The sequence below is a fragment of the Rana temporaria genome, chromosome 1 (assembly GCF_905171775.1).
Source record: "Rana temporaria chromosome 1, aRanTem1.1, whole genome shotgun sequence".
NCBI classification, from domain to species: Eukaryota; Metazoa; Chordata; class Amphibia; order Anura; family Ranidae; genus Rana; species Rana temporaria.
Genome location: NC_053489.1, coordinates 690,136,493 through 690,152,806, shown reverse-complemented (window position 1 = coordinate 690,152,806; position 16,314 = coordinate 690,136,493). Strand labels below are relative to the sequence as shown.

At 55.4% G+C, this 16,314-nt stretch overlaps 1 protein-coding gene across 2 annotated transcripts in view; it reads left to right on the top strand.

Annotated features, from left to right (window-relative positions):
• The window catches only part of ARHGEF39 (Rho guanine nucleotide exchange factor 39), a gene marked incomplete at its 5' end in the record, with an annotated part of 69,683 nt that overhangs the window by 9,249 nt on the left and 44,120 nt on the right, over positions 1–16,314 (top strand). For both annotated transcript variants that reach the window (XM_040335779.1, XM_040335778.1), the window contains 2 exon segments: positions 697–767; positions 11,863–11,991. In XM_040335779.1, coding sequence (XP_040191713.1) covers positions 697–767; positions 11,863–11,991 — 200 coding nt within the window.

The following is a 16,314-nucleotide window of genomic DNA, read 5'->3' as shown; positions in this document are numbered from 1 at the left end:
GTCACCTCTCTCTCCTCCCCCCTTCTCTCCGTGTCACCTCTCTCTCCTCCCCTCTTCTCCCCTCTTCTCCCTGTGTCACCTCACTCCTCCCCCTTCTCCCTGTGTCACCTCTCTCTCCTCCCCCCTTCTCCCTGTGTCACCTCTCTCTCCTCCCCCTTCTCCCGTGTCACCTCTCTCCTCTCCCTTCTCCCGTGTCACCTCTCTCCTTCCCCTTCTCTCCGTGTCACCTCTCTCTCCTCCCCTTCTCCCCGTATCACCTCTCTCTCCTCCCCTTCTCCCCGTGTCACCTCTCTCTCCTCCCCCCTTCTCCCCGTGTCACCTCTCTCTCCTCCCCTCTTCTCCCCGTGTCACCTCTCTCTCTTCCCCCTTCTCCCGTGTCACCTCTCTCCTCCCCCTTCTCCCCGTGTCACCTCTCTCTCCTCCCCCTTCTCTCCGTGTCACCTCTCTCTCCTCCCCCTTCTCTCCGTGTCACCTCTCTCCTCCCCCTTCTCCCCGTGTCACCTCTCTCTCCTCTCCCTTCTCCCCGTGTCACCTCTCTCTCCTCCCCCTTCTCCCCGTGTCACCTCTCTCTCCTCCCCCTTCTCCCCGTGTCACCTCTGTCTCCTCCCCCTTCTCCCCGTGTCACCTCTCTCTCCTCCCCCTTCCACCTTCTCTCCTCCCACTCTCCCTCACACATTGCTCTTCTCTTATTTGCAGATATCGGCATTATCTGACAGATCTGGTTGGGAATAATTTTCCTGGAAGTACGGAGTCTGTGCAGCTGAATGGTGAGTATTCCCTGTTCACACACCAACTCTGTGCACCTCCCCCCTCTACCTTCATATCCCTCCTGATACGTCTCACAGGTTCTAGAGGTATCCAGACCGACCTCCTCACCTGCATCACCCTCCATAGAAACCAGTCAGCCCACCATCCCTGAGATCTTCATGGGACGTCCTCCTCGCTGTGTCTTTGTAGGACCTCCTCCTCGCTGTGTCTTTGTAGGACCTCCTCCTCGCTGTGTCTTTGTAGGACCTCCTCCTCGCTGTGTCTTTGTAGGACGTCCTCCTCGCTGTGTCTTTGTAGGATCTCCTCCTCGCTGTGTCTTTGTAGGACCTCCTCCTCGCTGTGTCTTTGTAGGACCTCCTCCTCGCTGTGTCTTTGTAGGACCTCCTCCTCGCTGTGTCTTTGTAGGACCTCCTCCTCGCTGTGTCTTTGTAGGACGTCCTCCTCGTTGTGTCTTTGTAGGATGTCCTCCTCGCTGTGTCTTTGTAGGATCTCCTCCTCGCTGTGTCTTTGTAGGACCTCCTCCTCGCTGTGTCTTTGTAGGACCTCCTCCTCGCTGTGTCTTTGTAGGACCTCCTCCTCGCTGTGTCTTTGTAGGACCTCCTCCTCGCTGTGTCTTTGTGGGACCTCCTCCTCGTTGTGTCTTTGTAGGATGTCCTCCTAGCTGTGTCTTTGTAGGACCTCCTCCTCGCTGTGTCTTTGTAGGACCTCCTCCTAGCTGTGTCTTTGTAGGACCTCCTCGCTGTGTCTTTGTAGGACCTCCTCCTCGCTGTGTCTTTGTAGGACGTCCTCCTAGCTGTGTCTTTGTGGGACCTCCTCCTCGCTGTGTCTTTGTAGGACCTCCTCCTCGCTGTGTCTTTGTAGGACCTCCTCCTCGCTGTGTCTTTGTAGGACCTCCTCGCTGTGTCTTTGTAGGACCTCCTCCTAGCTGTGTCTTTGTGGGACCTCCTCCTCGCTGTGTCTTTGTAGGACCTCCTCCTCGCTGTGTCTTTGTAGGACCTCCTCCTAGCTGTGTCTTTGTAGGACCTCCTCCTCGCTGTGTCTTTGTAGGACCTCCTCCTCGCTGTGTCTTTGTAGGACCTCCTCCTCGCTGTGTCTTTGTAGGACCTCCTCCTCGCTGTGTCTTTGTAGGACGTCCTCCTCGCTGTGTCTTTGTGGGACGTCCTCCTCGCTGTGTCTTTGTAGGACCTCCTCCTCGCTGTGTCTTTGTAGGACCTCCTCCTCGCTGTGTCTTTGTAGGACCTCCTCCTCTCTGTGTCTTTGTAGGACCTCCTCCTCGCTGTGTCTTTGTAGGACGTCCTCCTCGCTGTGTCTTTGTAGGACCTCCTCCTCGCTGTGTCTTTGTAGGACCTCCTCCTCGCTGTGTCTTTGTAGGACCTCCTCCTCGCTGTGTCTTTGTAGGACGTCCTCCTCGCTGTGTCTTTGTAGGACGTCCTCCTCGCTGTGTCTTTGTAGGACGTCCTCCTCGCTGTGTCTTTGTAGGACGTCCTCCTCGCTGTGTCTTTGTAGGACCTCCTCCTCGCTGTGTCTTTGTAGGACCTCCTCCTCGCTGTGTCTTTGTAGGACCTCCTCCTCGCTGTGCCCATTCCCCTCCTCCTCGCTGTGTCTTTGTAGGACCTCCTCCTCGCTGTGTCTTTGTGGGACCTCCTCCTCGCTGTGTCTTTGTAGGACCTCCTCCTCGCTGTGTCTTTGTGGGACCTCCTCCTCGCTGTGTCTTTGTAGGACCTCCTCCTCGCTGTGTCTTTGTAGGACCTCCTCCTCGCTGTGTCTTTGTGGGACCTCCTCCTCGTTGTGTCTTTGTAGGATGTCCTCCTAGCTGTGTCTTTGTAGGACCTCCTCCTCGCTGTGTCTTTGTAGGACCTCCTCCTAGCTGTGTCTTTGTAGGACCTCCTCCTCGCTGTGTCTTTGTAGGACCTCCTCCTCGCTGTGTCTTTGTAGGACCTCCTCCTCTCTGTGTCTTTGTAGGACCTCCTCCTCGCTGTGTCTTTGTAGGACCTCCTCCTCGCTGTGTCTTTGTAGGACCTCCTCCTCGCTGTGTCTTTGTAGGACCTCCTCCTCGCTGTGTCTTTGTGGGACCTCCTCCTCGCTGTGTCTTTGTAGGACCTCCTCCTCGCTGTGTCTTTGTAGGACCTCCTCCTCGCTGTGTCTTTGTAGGACGTCCTCCTCGCTGTGTCTTTGTAGGATCTCCTCCTCGCTGTGTCTTTGTAGGACCTCCTCCTCGCTGTGTCTTTGTAGGACCTCCTCCTCGCTGTGTCTTTGTAGGACCTCCTCCTCGCTGTGTCTTTGTAGGACCTCCTCCTCGCTGTGTCTTTGTAGGACGTCCTCCTCGTTGTGTCTTTGTAGGATGTCCTCCTCGCTGTGTCTTTGTAGGATCTCCTCCTCGCTGTGTCTTTGTAGGACCTCCTCCTCGCTGTGTCTTTGTAGGACCTCCTCCTCGCTGTGTCTTTGTAGGACCTCCTCCTCGCTGTGTCTTTGTAGGACCTCCTCCTCGCTGTGTCTTTGTGGGACCTCCTCCTCGTTGTGTCTTTGTAGGATGTCCTCCTAGCTGTGTCTTTGTAGGACCTCCTCCTCGCTGTGTCTTTGTAGGACCTCCTCCTAGCTGTGTCTTTGTAGGACCTCCTCCTCGCTGTGTCTTTGTGGGATCTCCTCCTCGCTGTGTCTTTGTGGGATCTCCTCCTCGCTGTGTCTTTGTAGGACGTCCTCCTCGCTGTGTCTTTGTAGGACCTCCTCCTCGCTGTGTCTTTGTAGGACCTCCTCCTCGCTGTGTCTTTGTAGGACGTCCTCCTAGCTGTGTCTTTGTGGGACCTCCTCCTCGCTGTGTCTTTGTAGGACCTCCTCCTCGCTGTGTCTTTGTAGGACCTCCTCCTCGCTGTGTCTTTGTAGGACCTCCTCGCTGTGTCTTTGTAGGACCTCCTCCTAGCTGTGTCTTTGTGGGACCTCCTCCTCGCTGTGTCTTTGTAGGACCTCCTCCTCGCTGTGTCTTTGTAGGACCTCCTCCTAGCTGTGTCTTTGTAGGACCTCCTCCTCGCTGTGTCTTTGTAGGACCTCCTCCTCGCTGTGTCTTTGTAGGACCTCCTCCTCGCTGTGTCTTTGTAGGACCTCCTCCTCGCTGTGTCTTTGTAGGACGTCCTCCTCGCTGTGTCTTTGTGGGACGTCCTCCTCGCTGTGTCTTTGTAGGACCTCCTCCTCGCTGTGTCTTTGTAGGACCTCCTCCTCGCTGTGTCTTTGTAGGACCTCCTCGCTGTGTCTTTGTAGGACCTCCTCCTCGCTGTGTCTTTGTAGGACCTCCTCCTCACTGTGTCTTTGTAGGACGTCCTCCTCGCTGTGTCTTTGTAGGACCTCCTCCTCGCTGTGTCTTTGTGGGACCTCCTCCTCGCTGTGTCTTTGTAGGACCTCCTCCTCTCTGTGTCTTTGTAGGACGTCCTCCTCGCTGAGTCTTTGTAGGACGTCCTCCTCGCTGTGTCTTTGTAGGACCTCCTCCTCGCTGTGTCTTTGTGGGACCTCCTCCTCGTTGTGTCTTTGTAGGACCTCCTCCTAGCTGTGTCTTTGTAGGACCTCCTCGCTGTGTCTTTGTAGGACCTCCTCCTAGCTGTGTGTTTGTGGGACCTCCTCCTCGCTGTGTCTTTGTAGGACGTCCTCCTCGCTGTGTCTTTGTAGGACCTCCTCCTCGCTGTGTCTTTGTAGGACCTCCTCCTCGCTGTGTCTTTGTAGGACCTCCTCGCTGTGTCTTTGTAGGACCTCCTCCTAGCTGTGTCTTTGTGGGACCTCCTCCTCGCTGTGTCTTTGTAGGACCTCCTCCTCGCTGTGTCTTTGTAGGACCTCCTCCTAGCTGTGTCTTTGTAGGACCTCCTCCTCGCTGTGTCTTTGTAGGACCTCCTCCTCGCTGTGTCTTTGTAGGACCTCCTCCTCGCTGTGTCTTTGTAGGACCTCCTCCTCGCTGTGTCTTTGTAGGACGTCCTCCTCGCTGTGTCTTTGTGGGACGTCCTCCTCGCTGTGTCTTTGTAGGACCTCCTCCTCGCTGTGTCTTTGTAGGACCTCCTCCTCGCTGTGTCTTTGTAGGACCTCCTCCTCTCTGTGTCTTTGTAGGACCTCCTCCTCGCTGTGTCTTTGTAGGACGTCCTCCTCGCTGTGTCTTTGTAGGACCTCCTCCTCGCTGTGTCTTTGTAGGACCTCCTCCTCGCTGTGTCTTTGTAGGACCTCCTCCTCGCTGTGTCTTTGTAGGACGTCCTCCTCGCTGTGTCTTTGTAGGACGTCCTCCTCGCTGTGTCTTTGTAGGACGTCCTCCTCGCTGTGTCTTTGTAGGACCTCCTCCTCGCTGTGTCTTTGTAGGACCTCCTCCTCGCTGTGTCTTTGTAGGACCTCCTCCTCGCTGTGTCTTTGTAGGACCTCCTCCTCGCTGTGTCTTTGTAGGACGTCCTCCTCGCTGTGTCTTTGTAGGACCTCCTCCTCGCTGTGCCCATTCCCCTCCTCCTCGCTGTGTCTTTGTAGGACCTCCTCCTCGCTGTGTCTTTGTGGGACCTCCTCCTCGCTGTGTCTTTGTAGGACCTCCTCCTCGCTGTGTCTTTGTAGGACCTCCTCCTCGCTGTGTCTTTGTAGGACCTCCTCCTCGCTGTGTCTTTGTAGGACCTCCTCCTCGCTGTGTCTTTGTGGGACCTCCTCCTCGCTGTGTCTTTGTAGGACCTCCTCCTCGTTGTGTCTTTGTAGGATGTCCTCCTAGCTGTGTCTTTGTAGGACCTCCTCCTCGCTGTGTCTTTGTAGGACCTCCTCCTCGCTGTGTCTTTGTAGGACCTCCTCCTCGTTGTGTCTTTGTAGGATGTCCTCCTAGCTGTGTCTTTGTAGGACCTCCTCCTCGCTGTGTCTTTGTAGGACCTCCTCCTAGCTGTGTCTTTGTAGGACCTCCTCCTCGCTGTGTCTTTGTAGGACCTCCTCCTCGCTGTGTCTTTGTAGGACCTCCTCCTCTCTGTGTCTTTGTAGGACCTCCTCCTCGCTGTGTCTTTGTAGGACCTCCTCCTCGCTGTGTCTTTGTAGGACCTCCTCCTCGCTGTGTCTTTGTAGGACCTCCTCCTCGCTGTGTCTTTGTGGGACCTCCTCCTCGCTGTGTCTTTGTAGGACCTCCTCCTAGCTGTGTCTTTGTAGGACCTCCTCGCTGTGTCTTTGTAGGACCTCCTCCTAGCTGTGTCTTTGTGGGACCTCCTCCTCGCTGTGTCTTTGTAGGACCTCCTCCTCGCTGTGTCTTTGTAGGACCTCCTCCTAGCTGTGTCTTTGTAGGACCTCCTCCTCGCTGTGTCTTTGTAGGACCTCCTCCTCGCTGTGTCTTTGTAGGACGTCCTCCTCGCTGTGTCTTTGTAGGACGTCCTCCTCGCTGTGTCTTTGTAGGACCTCCTCCTCGCTGTGTCTTTGTAGGACGTCCTCCTCGCTGTGTCTTTGTGGGACGTCCTCCTCGCTGTGTCTTTGTAGGACCTCCTCCTCGCTGTGTCTTTGTAGGACCTCCTCCTCGCTGTGTCTTTGTAGGACCTCCTCCTCTCTGTGTCTTTGTAGGACGTCCTCCTCGCTGAGTCTTTGTAGGACGTCCTCCTCGCTGTGTCTTTGTAGGACCTCCTCCTCGCTGTGTCTTTGTGGGACCTCCTCCTCGCTGTGTCTTTGTAGGACCTCCTCCTCGCTGTGTCTTTGTAGGACCTCCTCCTCGCTGTGTCTTTGTAGGACGTCCTCCTCGCTGTGTCTTTGTAGGACGTCCTCCTCGCTGTGTCTTTGTAGGACGTCCTCCTCGCTGTGTCTTTGTAGGACCTCCTCCTCGCTGTGTCTTTGTAGGACCTCCTCCTCGCTGTGTCTTTGTAGGACCTCCTCCTCGCTGTGTCTTTGTAGGACCTCCTCCTCGCTGTGTCTTTGTGGGATCTCCTCCTCGCTGTGTCTTTGTAGGACCTCCTCCTCGCTGTGTCTTTGTAGGACCTCCTCCTCGCTGTGTCTTTGTAGAACCTCCTCCTCGCTGTGTCTTTGTAGGACCTCCTCCTCGCTGTGTCTTTGTAGGACCTCCTCCTCGCTGTGTCTTTGTAGGACCTCCTCCTCGCTGTGTCTTTGTAGGACCTCCTCCTCGCTGTGTCTTTGTAGGACCTCCTCCTCGCTGTGTCTTTGTAGGACCTCCTCCTCGCTGTGTCTTTGTAGGACGTCCTCCTCGCTGTGTCTTTGTAGGACCTCCTCCTCGCTGTGTCTTTGTAGGACCTCCTCCTCGCTGTGTCTTTGTAGGACCTCCTCCTCGCTGTGTCTTTGTAGGACCTCCTCCTCGCTGTGTCTTTGTAGGACGTCCTCGCTGTGTCTTTGTAGGACCTCCTCCTCGCTGTGTCTTTGTAGGACGTCCTCCTCGCTGTGTCTTTGTAGGACCTCCTCCTCGCTGTGTCTTTGTAGGACCTCCTCCTCGCTGTGTCTTTGTAGGACCTCCTCCTCGCTGTGTCTTTGTAGGACCTCCTCCTCGCTGTGTCTTTGTAGGACCTCCTCCTCGCTGTGTCTTTGTAGGACCTCCTCCTCGCTGTGTCTTTGTAGGACGTCCTCCTCGCTGTGTCTTTGTAGGACCTCCTCCTCGCTGTGTCTTTGTAGGACCTCCTCCTCGCTGTGTCTTTGTAGGACCTCCTCCTCGCTGTGTCTTTGTAGGACCTCCTCCTCGCTGTGCCTGTGTTGGCCCCCCTCCTCCTCCTCGCTGTGTCTTTGTAGGACCTCCTCCTCGCTGTGTCTTTGTAGGACCTCCTCCTCGCTGTGTCTTTGTAGGACCTCCTCCTCGCTGTGTCTTTGTAGGACCTCCTCCTCGCTGTGTCTTTGTAGGACCTCCTCCTCGCTGTGTCTTTGTAGGACCTCCTCCTCGCTGTGTCTTTGTAGGACGTCCTCCTCGCTGTGTCTTTGTAGGACGTCCTCCTCGCTGTGTCTTTGTAGGACGTCCTCCTCGCTGTGTCTTTGTAGGACCTCCTCCTCGCTGTGTCTTTGTAGGACGTCCTCCTCGCTGTGTCTTTGTAGGACGTCCTCCTCGCTGTGTCTTTGTAGGACCTCCTCCTCGCTGTGTCTTTGTAGGACCTCCTCCTCGCTGTGTCTTTGTAGGACCTCCTCCTCGCTGTGCCCATTCCCCTCCTCCTCGCTGTGTCTTTGTAGGACCTCCTCCTTGCTGTGTCTTTGTGGGATCTCCTCCTCGCTGTGTCTTTGTAGGACGTCCTCCTCGCTGTGTCTTTGTAGGACGTCCTCCTCGCTGTGTCTTTGTAGGACCTCCTCCTCGCTGTGTCTTTGTAGGATGTCCTCCTCGCTGTGTCTTTGTAGGATGTCCTCCTCGCTGTGTCTTTGTAGGACCTCCTCCTCGCTGTGTCTTTGTAGGACCTCCTCCTCGCTGTGTCTTTGTAGGACCTCCTCCTCGCTGTGTCTTTGTAGGACCTCCTCCTCGCTGTGTCTTTGTAGGACCTCCTCCTCGCTGTGTCTTTGTAGGACCTCCTCCTCGCTGTGTCTTTGTAGGACCTCCTCGCTGTGTCTTTGTAGGATCTCCTCCTCGCTGTGTCTTTGTAGGACCTCCTCGCTGTGTCTTTGTAGGACCTCCTCCTCGCTGTGTCTTTGTAGGACCTCCTCCTCGCTGTGTCTTTGTAGGACGTCCTCCTCGCTGTGTCTTTGTAGGACCTCCTCCTCGCTGTGTCTTTGTAGGATCTCCTCCTCGCTGTGTCTTTGTAGGACGTCCTCCTCGCTGTGTCTTTGTAGGACGTCCTCCTCGCTGTGTCTTTGTAGGACGTCCTCCTCGCTGTGTCTTTGTAGGACCTCCTCCTCGCTGTGTCTTTGTAGGACGTCCTCCTCGCTGTGTCTTTGTAGGATCTCCTCCTCGCTGTGTCTTTGTAGGACCTCCTCCTCGCTGTGTCTTTGTAGGACCTCCTCCTCGCTGTGTCTTTGTAGGACCTCCTCCTCGCTGTGTCTTTGTAGGACCTCCTCCTCGCTGTGTCTTTGTAGGACGTCCTCCTCGCTGTGTCTTTGTAGGACGTCCTCCTCGCTGTGTCTTTGTAGGACCTCCTCCTCGCTGTGTCTTTGTAGGACCTCCTCCTCGCTGTGTCTTTGTAGGACCTCCTCCTCGCTGTGCCCATTCCCCTCCTCCTCGCTGTGTCTTTGTAGGACCTCCTCCTCGCTGTGTCTTTGTGGGATCTCCTCCTCGCTGTGTCTTTGTAGGACGTCCTCCTCGCTGTGTCTTTGTAGGACCTCCTCCTCGCTGTCTCTTTGTAGGATCTCCTCCTCGCTGTGTCTTTGTAGGACCTCCTCCTCGCTGTGTCTTTGTAGGACGTCCTCCTCGCTGAGTCTTTGTAGGATCTCCTCCTCGCTGTCTCTTTGTAGGATCTCCTCCTCGCTGTGTCTTTGTAGGACCTCCTCCTCGCTGTGTCTTTGTAGGACCTCCTCCTCGCTGTGTCTTTGTAGGACCTCCTCCTCGCTGTGTCTTTGTAGGACGTCCTCCTCGCTGTGTCTTTGTAGGACCTCCTCCTCGCTGTGTCTTTGTAGGACCTCCTCCTCGCTGTGTCTTTGTAGGACGTCCTCCTTGCTGTGTCTTTGTAGGACCTCCTCCTCGCTGTGTCTTTGTGGGATCTCCTCCTCGCTGTGTCTTTGTAGGACGTCCTCCTCGCTGTGTCTTTGTAGGACGTCCTCCTCGCTGTGTCTTTGTAGGACCTCCTCCTCGCTGTGTCTTTGTAGGACCTCCTCCTCGCTGTGTCTTTGTGGGATCTCCTCCTCGCTGTGTCTTTGTAGGACCTCCTCCTCGCTGTGTCTTTGTAGGATCTCCTCCTCGCTGTGTCTTTGTAGGACGTCCTCCTCTCTGTGTCTTTGTAGGACGTCCTCGCTGTGTCTTTGTAGGACCTCCTCCTCGCTGTGTCTTTGTAGGACGTCCTCCTCGCTGTGTCTTTGTAGGACGTCCTCCTCGCTGTGTCTTTGTAGGACGTCCTCCTCGCTGTGTCTTTGTAGGACCTCCTCCTCGCTGTGTCTTTGTAGGACCTCCTCGCTGTGCCTGTGTTGGCCCCCCTCCTCCTCCTCGCTGTGTCTTTGTAGGACCTCCTCCTCGCTGTGTCTTTGTAGGACCTCCTCCTCGCTGTGTCTTTGTAGGATCTCCTCCTCGCTGTGTCTTTGTAGGACGTCCTCCTCGCTGTGTCTTTGTGGGACGTCCTCCTCGCTGTGTCTTTGTAGGACCTCCTCCTCGCTGTGTCTTTGTAGGACCTCCTCCTCGCTGTGTCTTTGTAGGATCTCCTCCTCGCTGTGTCTTTGTAGGACCTCCTCCTCGCTGTGTCTTTGTAGGACCTCCTCCTCGCTGTGTCTTTGTAGGACCTCCTCCTCGCTGTGTCTTTGTAGGACCTCCTCCTCGCTGTGTCTTTGTAGGACCTCCTCCTCGCTGTGTCTTTGTAGGACCTCCTCCTCGCTGTGTCTTTGTAGGACGTCCTCCTCGCTGTGTCTTTGTAGGACCTCCTCCTCGCTGTGTCTTTGTAGGACCTCCTCCTCGCTGTGTCTTTGTAGGACCTCCTCGCTGTGTCTTTGTAGGATCTCCTCCTCGCTGTGTCTTTGTAGGACCTCCTCCTCGCTGTGTCTTTGTGGGATCTCCTCCTCGCTGTGTCTTTGTAGGACGTCCTCCTCGCTGTGTCTTTGTAGGACCTCCTCCTCGCTGTGTCTTTGTAGGACCTCCTCCTCGCTGTGTCTTTGTAGGACCTCCTCCTCGCTGTGTCTTTGTAGGACCTCCTCCTCGCTGTGTCTTTGTAGGACGTCCTCCTCGCTGTGTCTTTGTAGGACCTCCTCCTCGCTGTGTCTTTGTGGGATCTCCTCCTCGCTGTGTCTTTGTAGGACGTCCTCCTCGCTGTGTCTTTGTAGGACCTCCTCCTCGCTGTGTCTTTGTAGGACCTCCTCCTCGCTGTGTCTTTGTAGGATCTCCTCCTCGCTGTGTCTTTGTAGGACCTCCTCCTCGCTGTGTCCTTGTAGGACGTCCTCCTCGCTGTGTCTTTGTAGGACGTCCTCCTCGCTGTGTCTTTGTAGGACCTCCTCCTCGCTGTGTCTTTGTAGGACCTCCTCCTCGCTGTGTCTTTGTAGGACGTCCTCCTCGCTGTGTCTTTGTAGGACCTCCTCCTCGCTGTGCCCATTCCCCTCCTCCTCCTCGCTGTGTCTTTGTAGGACCTCCTCCTCGCTGTGTCTTTGTAGGACCTCCTCCTCGCTGTGTCTTTGTAGGACGTCCTCCTCGCTGTGTCTTTGTAGGACGTCCTCCTCGCTGTGTCTTTGTAGGACGTCCTCCTCGTTGTGTCTTTGTAGGACCTCCTCCTCGCTGTGTCTTTGTAGGACCTCCTCCTCGCTGTGTCTTTGTAGGACCTCCTCCTCGCTGTGTCTTTGTAGGATCTCCTCCTCGCTGTGTCTTTGTAGGACCTCCTCCTCGCTGTGTCTTTGTAGGACCTCCTCCTCGCTGTGTCTTTGTAGGACGTCCTCCTCGCTGTGTCTTTGTGGGACGTCCTCCTCGCTGTGTCTTTGTAGGACCTCCTCCTCGCTGTGTCTTTGTAGGACCTCCTCCTCGCTGTGTCTTTGTAGGACGTCCTCCTCGCTGTGTCTTTTTAGGACCTCCTCCTCGCTGTGTCTTTGTAGGATCTCCTCCTCGCTGTGTCTTTGTAGGATCTCCTCCTCGCTGTGTCTTTGTAGGACGTCCTCCTCGCTGTGTCTTTGTAGGGCCTCCTCGCTGTGTCTTTGTAGGACCTCCTCCTCGCTGTGTCTTTGTAGGACGTCCTCCTCGCTGTGTCTTTGTAGGACCTCCTCCTCGCTGTGTCTTTGTAGGACGTCCTCCTCGCTGTGTCTTTGTAGGACCTCCTCCTCGTTGTGTCTTTGTAGGACCTCCTCGTTGTGTCTTTGTAGGACCTCCTCCTCGCTGTGTCTTTGTAGGACGTCCTCCTCGCTGTGTCTTTGTAGGACCTCCTCCTCGCTGTGTCTTTGTAGGACGTCCTCCTCGCTGTGTCTTTGTAGGACCTCCTCCTCGCTGTGTCTTTGTAGGACGTCCTCCTCTCTGTGTCTTTGTAGGACCTCCTCCTCGTTGTGCCCATTCCCCTCCTCCTCCTCGCTGGTAGAATAATCTTCCTCCTCTCACAGATGCTCTTCAGGCGGTCTCTGCGGCGTGTGATTACATAGAAGACGCTCAGCAACTTCAGGAGAACGAGATCCATCTTCAGAGAGTTCAGAAACTTCTAAAAGGGAGACGAGTGCGAATCGCCACCCCAGGTGAGGACACGCCCCTTTTCTGCAGGATTGTCCAATCAGATCATGTACACTTTATTACCAAAAGTATTGGGACGCCGGCCTTTACACACACATGAACTGTAATGACCCCCAGAGGGTTCAATATTGAGTTGGCTCCGCCCTTTGCAGCTATAACACCTTCACCTCTTCTGGGAAGGCCGTCCACAAGGTTTAGGGGTGTGTCTATGGGAAGGCTGTCCACAAGGTTTAGGGGCGTGTCTATGGGAAGGCCGTCCACAAGGTTTAGGGGTGTGTCTATGGGAAGATCCGTCCACAAGGTTTAGGGGTGTGTCTATGGGAAGGTCTGTCCACAAGGTTTAGGGGTGTGTCTATGGGAAGGCCGTCCACAAGGTTTAGGGGTGTGTCTATGGGAAGGCTGTCCACAAGGTTTAGGGGCGTGTCTATGGGAAGGCCGTCCACAAGGTTTAGGGGTGTGTCTATGGGAAGGCCGTCCACAAGGTTTAGGGGTGTGTCTATGGGAAGGCCGTCCACAAGGTTTAGGGGCGTGTCTATGGGAAGGCCGTCCACAAGGTTTAGGGGTGTGTCTGTGGGAAGGCCGTCCACAAGGTTTAGGGGTGTGTCTATGGGAAGACCGTCCACAAGGTTTAGGGGTGTGTCTATGGGAAGGCCGTCCACAAGGTTTAGGGGTGTGTCTATGGGAAGGCTGTCCACAAGGTTTAGGGGTGTGTCTATGGGAAGGCCGTCCACAAGGTTTAGGGGTGTGTCTATGGGAAGGCGGTCCTCAAGGTTTAGGGGTGTGTCTATGGGAAGGCTGTCCACAAGGTTTAGGGGTGTGTCTATGGGAAGGCCGTCCACAAGGTTTAGGGGTGTGTCTGTGGGAAGGCCGTCCACAAGGTTTAGGGGTGTGTCTATGGGAAGACCGTCCACAAGGTTTAGGGGTGTGTCTATGGGAAGGCCGTCCACAAGGTTTAGGGGTGTCTCTGTGGGAAGGCAGTCCACAAGGTTTAGGGGTGTCTCTATGGGAAGGCCGTCCACAAGGTTTAGGGGTGTGTCTATGGGAAGGCCGTCCACAAGGTTTAGGGGTGTGTCTGTGGGAAGGCCGTCCACAAGGTTTAGGGGTGTGTCTGTGGGAAGGCCGTCCACAAGGTTTAGGGGTGTGTCTATGGGAAGGCCGTCCACAAGGTTTAGGGGTGTGTCTATGGGAAGGCCGTCCACAAGGTTTAGGGGTGTGTCTATGGGAAGGCCGTCCACAAGGTTTAGGGGTGTGTCTATGGGAAGGCCGTCCACAAGGTTTAGGGGTGTGTCTGTGGGAAGGCCGTCCACAAGGTTTAGGGGTGTGTCTATGGGAAGGCCGTCCACAAGGTTTAGGGGTGTGTCTATGGGAAGGCTGTCCACAAGGTTTAGGGGTGTGTCTATGGGAAGGCTGTCCACAAGGTTTAGGGGTGTGTCTGTGGGAAGGCCGTCCACAAGGTTTAGGGGTGTGTCTGTGGGAAGGCCGCCCACAAGGTTTAGGGGTGTCTCTATGGGAAGGCCGCCCACAAGGTTTAGGGGTGTGTCTATGGGAAGGCCGTCCACAAGGTTTAGGGGTGTGTCTATGGGAAGGCCGTCCACAAGGTTTAGGGGTGTGTCTATGGGGAGGCCGTCCACAAGGTTTAGGAGGGTGTGTCTATGGGAAGGCCGTCCACAAGGTTTAGGGGTGTGTCTATGGGAAGGCCGTCCACAAGGTTTAGGGGTGTGTCTATGGGAAGGCCGTCCACAAGGTTTAGGGGTGTGTCTATGGGAAGGCCGTCCACAAGGTTTAGGGGTGTGTCTATGGGAAGGCCGTCCACAAGGTTTAGGGGTGTGTCTATGGGAAGGCCGCCCACAAGGTTTAGGGGTGTGTCTATGGGAAGGCCGTCCACAAGGTTTAGGGGTGTGTCTATGGGAAGGCCGCCCACAAGGTTTAGGGGTGTGTCTATGGGAAGGCGGTCCTCAAGGTTTAGGGGTGTGTCTATGGGAAGGCTGTCCACAAGGTTTAGGGGTGTCTCTATGGGAAGGCAGTCCACAAGGTTTAGGGGTGTCTCTATGGGAAGGCAGTCCACAAGGTTTAGGGGTGTGTCTATGGGAAGGCCGTCCACAAGGTTTAGGGGTGTGTCTATGGGAAGGCCGTCCACAAGGTTTAGGGGTGTGTCTGTGGGAAGGCCGTCCACAAGGTTTAGGGGTGTGTCTGTGGGAAGGCCGTCCACAAGGTTTAGGGGTGTGTCTATGGGAAGGCCGTCCACAAGGTTTAGGGGTGTGTCTATGGGAAGGCCGTCCACAAGGTTTAGGGGTGTGTCTGTGGGAAGGCAGTCCACAAGGTTTAGGAGTGTGTCTATGGGAAGGCCGTCCACAAGGTTTAGGGGTGTGTCTGTGGGAAGGCCGTCCACAAGGTTTAGGGGTGTGTCTGTGGGAAGGCCGTCCACAAGGTTTAGGGGTGTGTCTATGGGAAGGCCGTCCACAAGGTTTAGGGGTGTGTCTATGGGAAGGCCGCCCACAAGGTTTAGGGGTGTCTCTATGGGAAGGCCGCCCACAAGGTTTAGGGGTGTGTCTATGGGAAGGCCGTCCACAAGGTTTAGGGGTGTGTCTATGGGAAGGCCGTCCACAAGGTTTAGGGGTGTGTCTATGGGAAGGCCGTCCACAAGGTTTAGGGGTGTGTCTACGGGAAGGCCGCCCACAAGGTTTAGGGGTGTCTCTATGGGAAGGTCGTCCACAAGGTTTAGGGGTGTGTCTATGGGAAGGCCGTCCACAAGGTTTAGGGGTGTGTCTATGGGAAGGCCGTCCACAAGGTTTAGGGGTGTGTCTATGGGAAGGCCGCCCACAAGGTTTAGGGGTGTGTCTATGGGAAGGCCGTCCACAAGGTTTAGGGGTGTGTCTATGGGAAGGCCGCCCACAAGGTTTAGGGGTGTCTCTATGGGAAGGCCGTCCACAAGGTTTAGGGGTGTGTCTATGGGAAGACCGTCCACAAGGTTTAGGGGTGTGTCTATGGGAAGACCGTCTACAAGGTTTAGGGGTGTGTCTATGGAAAGGCCGTCCACAAGGTTTAGGGGTGTGTCTATGGGAAGGCCGTCCACAAGGTTTAGGGGTGTGTCTATGGGAAGACCGTCCACAAGGTTTAGGGGTGTGCTTATGGGAAGGCCGTCCACAAGGTTTAGGGGTGTGCTTATGGGAAGGCCGTCCACAAGGTTTAGGGGTGTGTCTATGGGAAGGCCGTCCACAAGGTTTAGGGGTGTGTCTATGGGAAGGCCGTCCACAAGGTTTAGGGGTGTGTCTATGGGAAGGCCGTCCACAAGGTTTAGGGGTGTCTCTATGGGAAGGCCGTCCACAAGGTTTAGGGGTGTCCCTATGGGAAGGCCGTCCACAAGGTTTAGGGGTGTGTCTGGGAAGGCCGTCCACAAGGTTTAGGGGTGTCTCTATGGGAAGGCAGTCCACAAGGTTTAGGGGTGTGTCTATGGGAAGGCCGTCCACAAGGTTTAGGGGTGTGTCTATGGGAAGGCCGTCCACAAGGTTTAGGGGTGTGTCTATGGGAAGGCCGTCCACAAGGTTTAGGGGTGTGTCTATGGGAAGGCCGTCCACAAGGTTTAGGGGTGTGTCTATGGGAAGGCCGTCCACAAGGTTTAGGGGTGTGTCTATGGGAAGGCCGCCCACAAGGTTTAGGGGTGTGTCTATGGGAAGGCCGTCCACAAGGTTTAGGGGTGTGTCTATGGGAAGACCGTCCACAAGGTTTAGGGGTGTGTCTATGGGAAGACCGTCCACAAGGTTTAGGGGTGTGTCTGTGGGAAGGCCGTCCACAAGGTTTAGGGGTGTGTCTATGGGAAGGCCGTCCACAAGGTTTAGGGGTGTCTCTATGGGAAGGCCGTCCACAAGGTTTAGGGGTGTGTCTATGGGAAGGCCGTCCACAAGGTTTAGGGGTGTGTCTATGGGAAGACCGCCCACAAGGTTTAGGGGTGTCTCTATGGGAAGGCCGCCCACAAGGTTTAGGGGTGTCTCTGTTGTCGCAGACACTTACTGAACGGGCAAAGTTGTTGCTTCAGGAGTTGGAGGCGCAGGATGCCCCTGCGGACTGTGTGGCGCTGGCCGACCAGTTGGTACAAGGCCTAAAATTTGTCTGTGAGTCGGCCCTGGATACGCTTCCCTTGCTCTCCAGGGCCTCCGCCTACGTGGTAGTGTTGCGCCGCCTTGTCTGGCTGAAGTGTTGGTCTGCGGACCAGCCTTCTAAAAAGGCCTTGGTGGACTTACCCTTCAAGGGTAACCAGAAAACAATCCCTATAAGGCGCTGGAACAATATGAAGCGAGATACAGTCCAACCTGTGAAATTGGGTATATAAT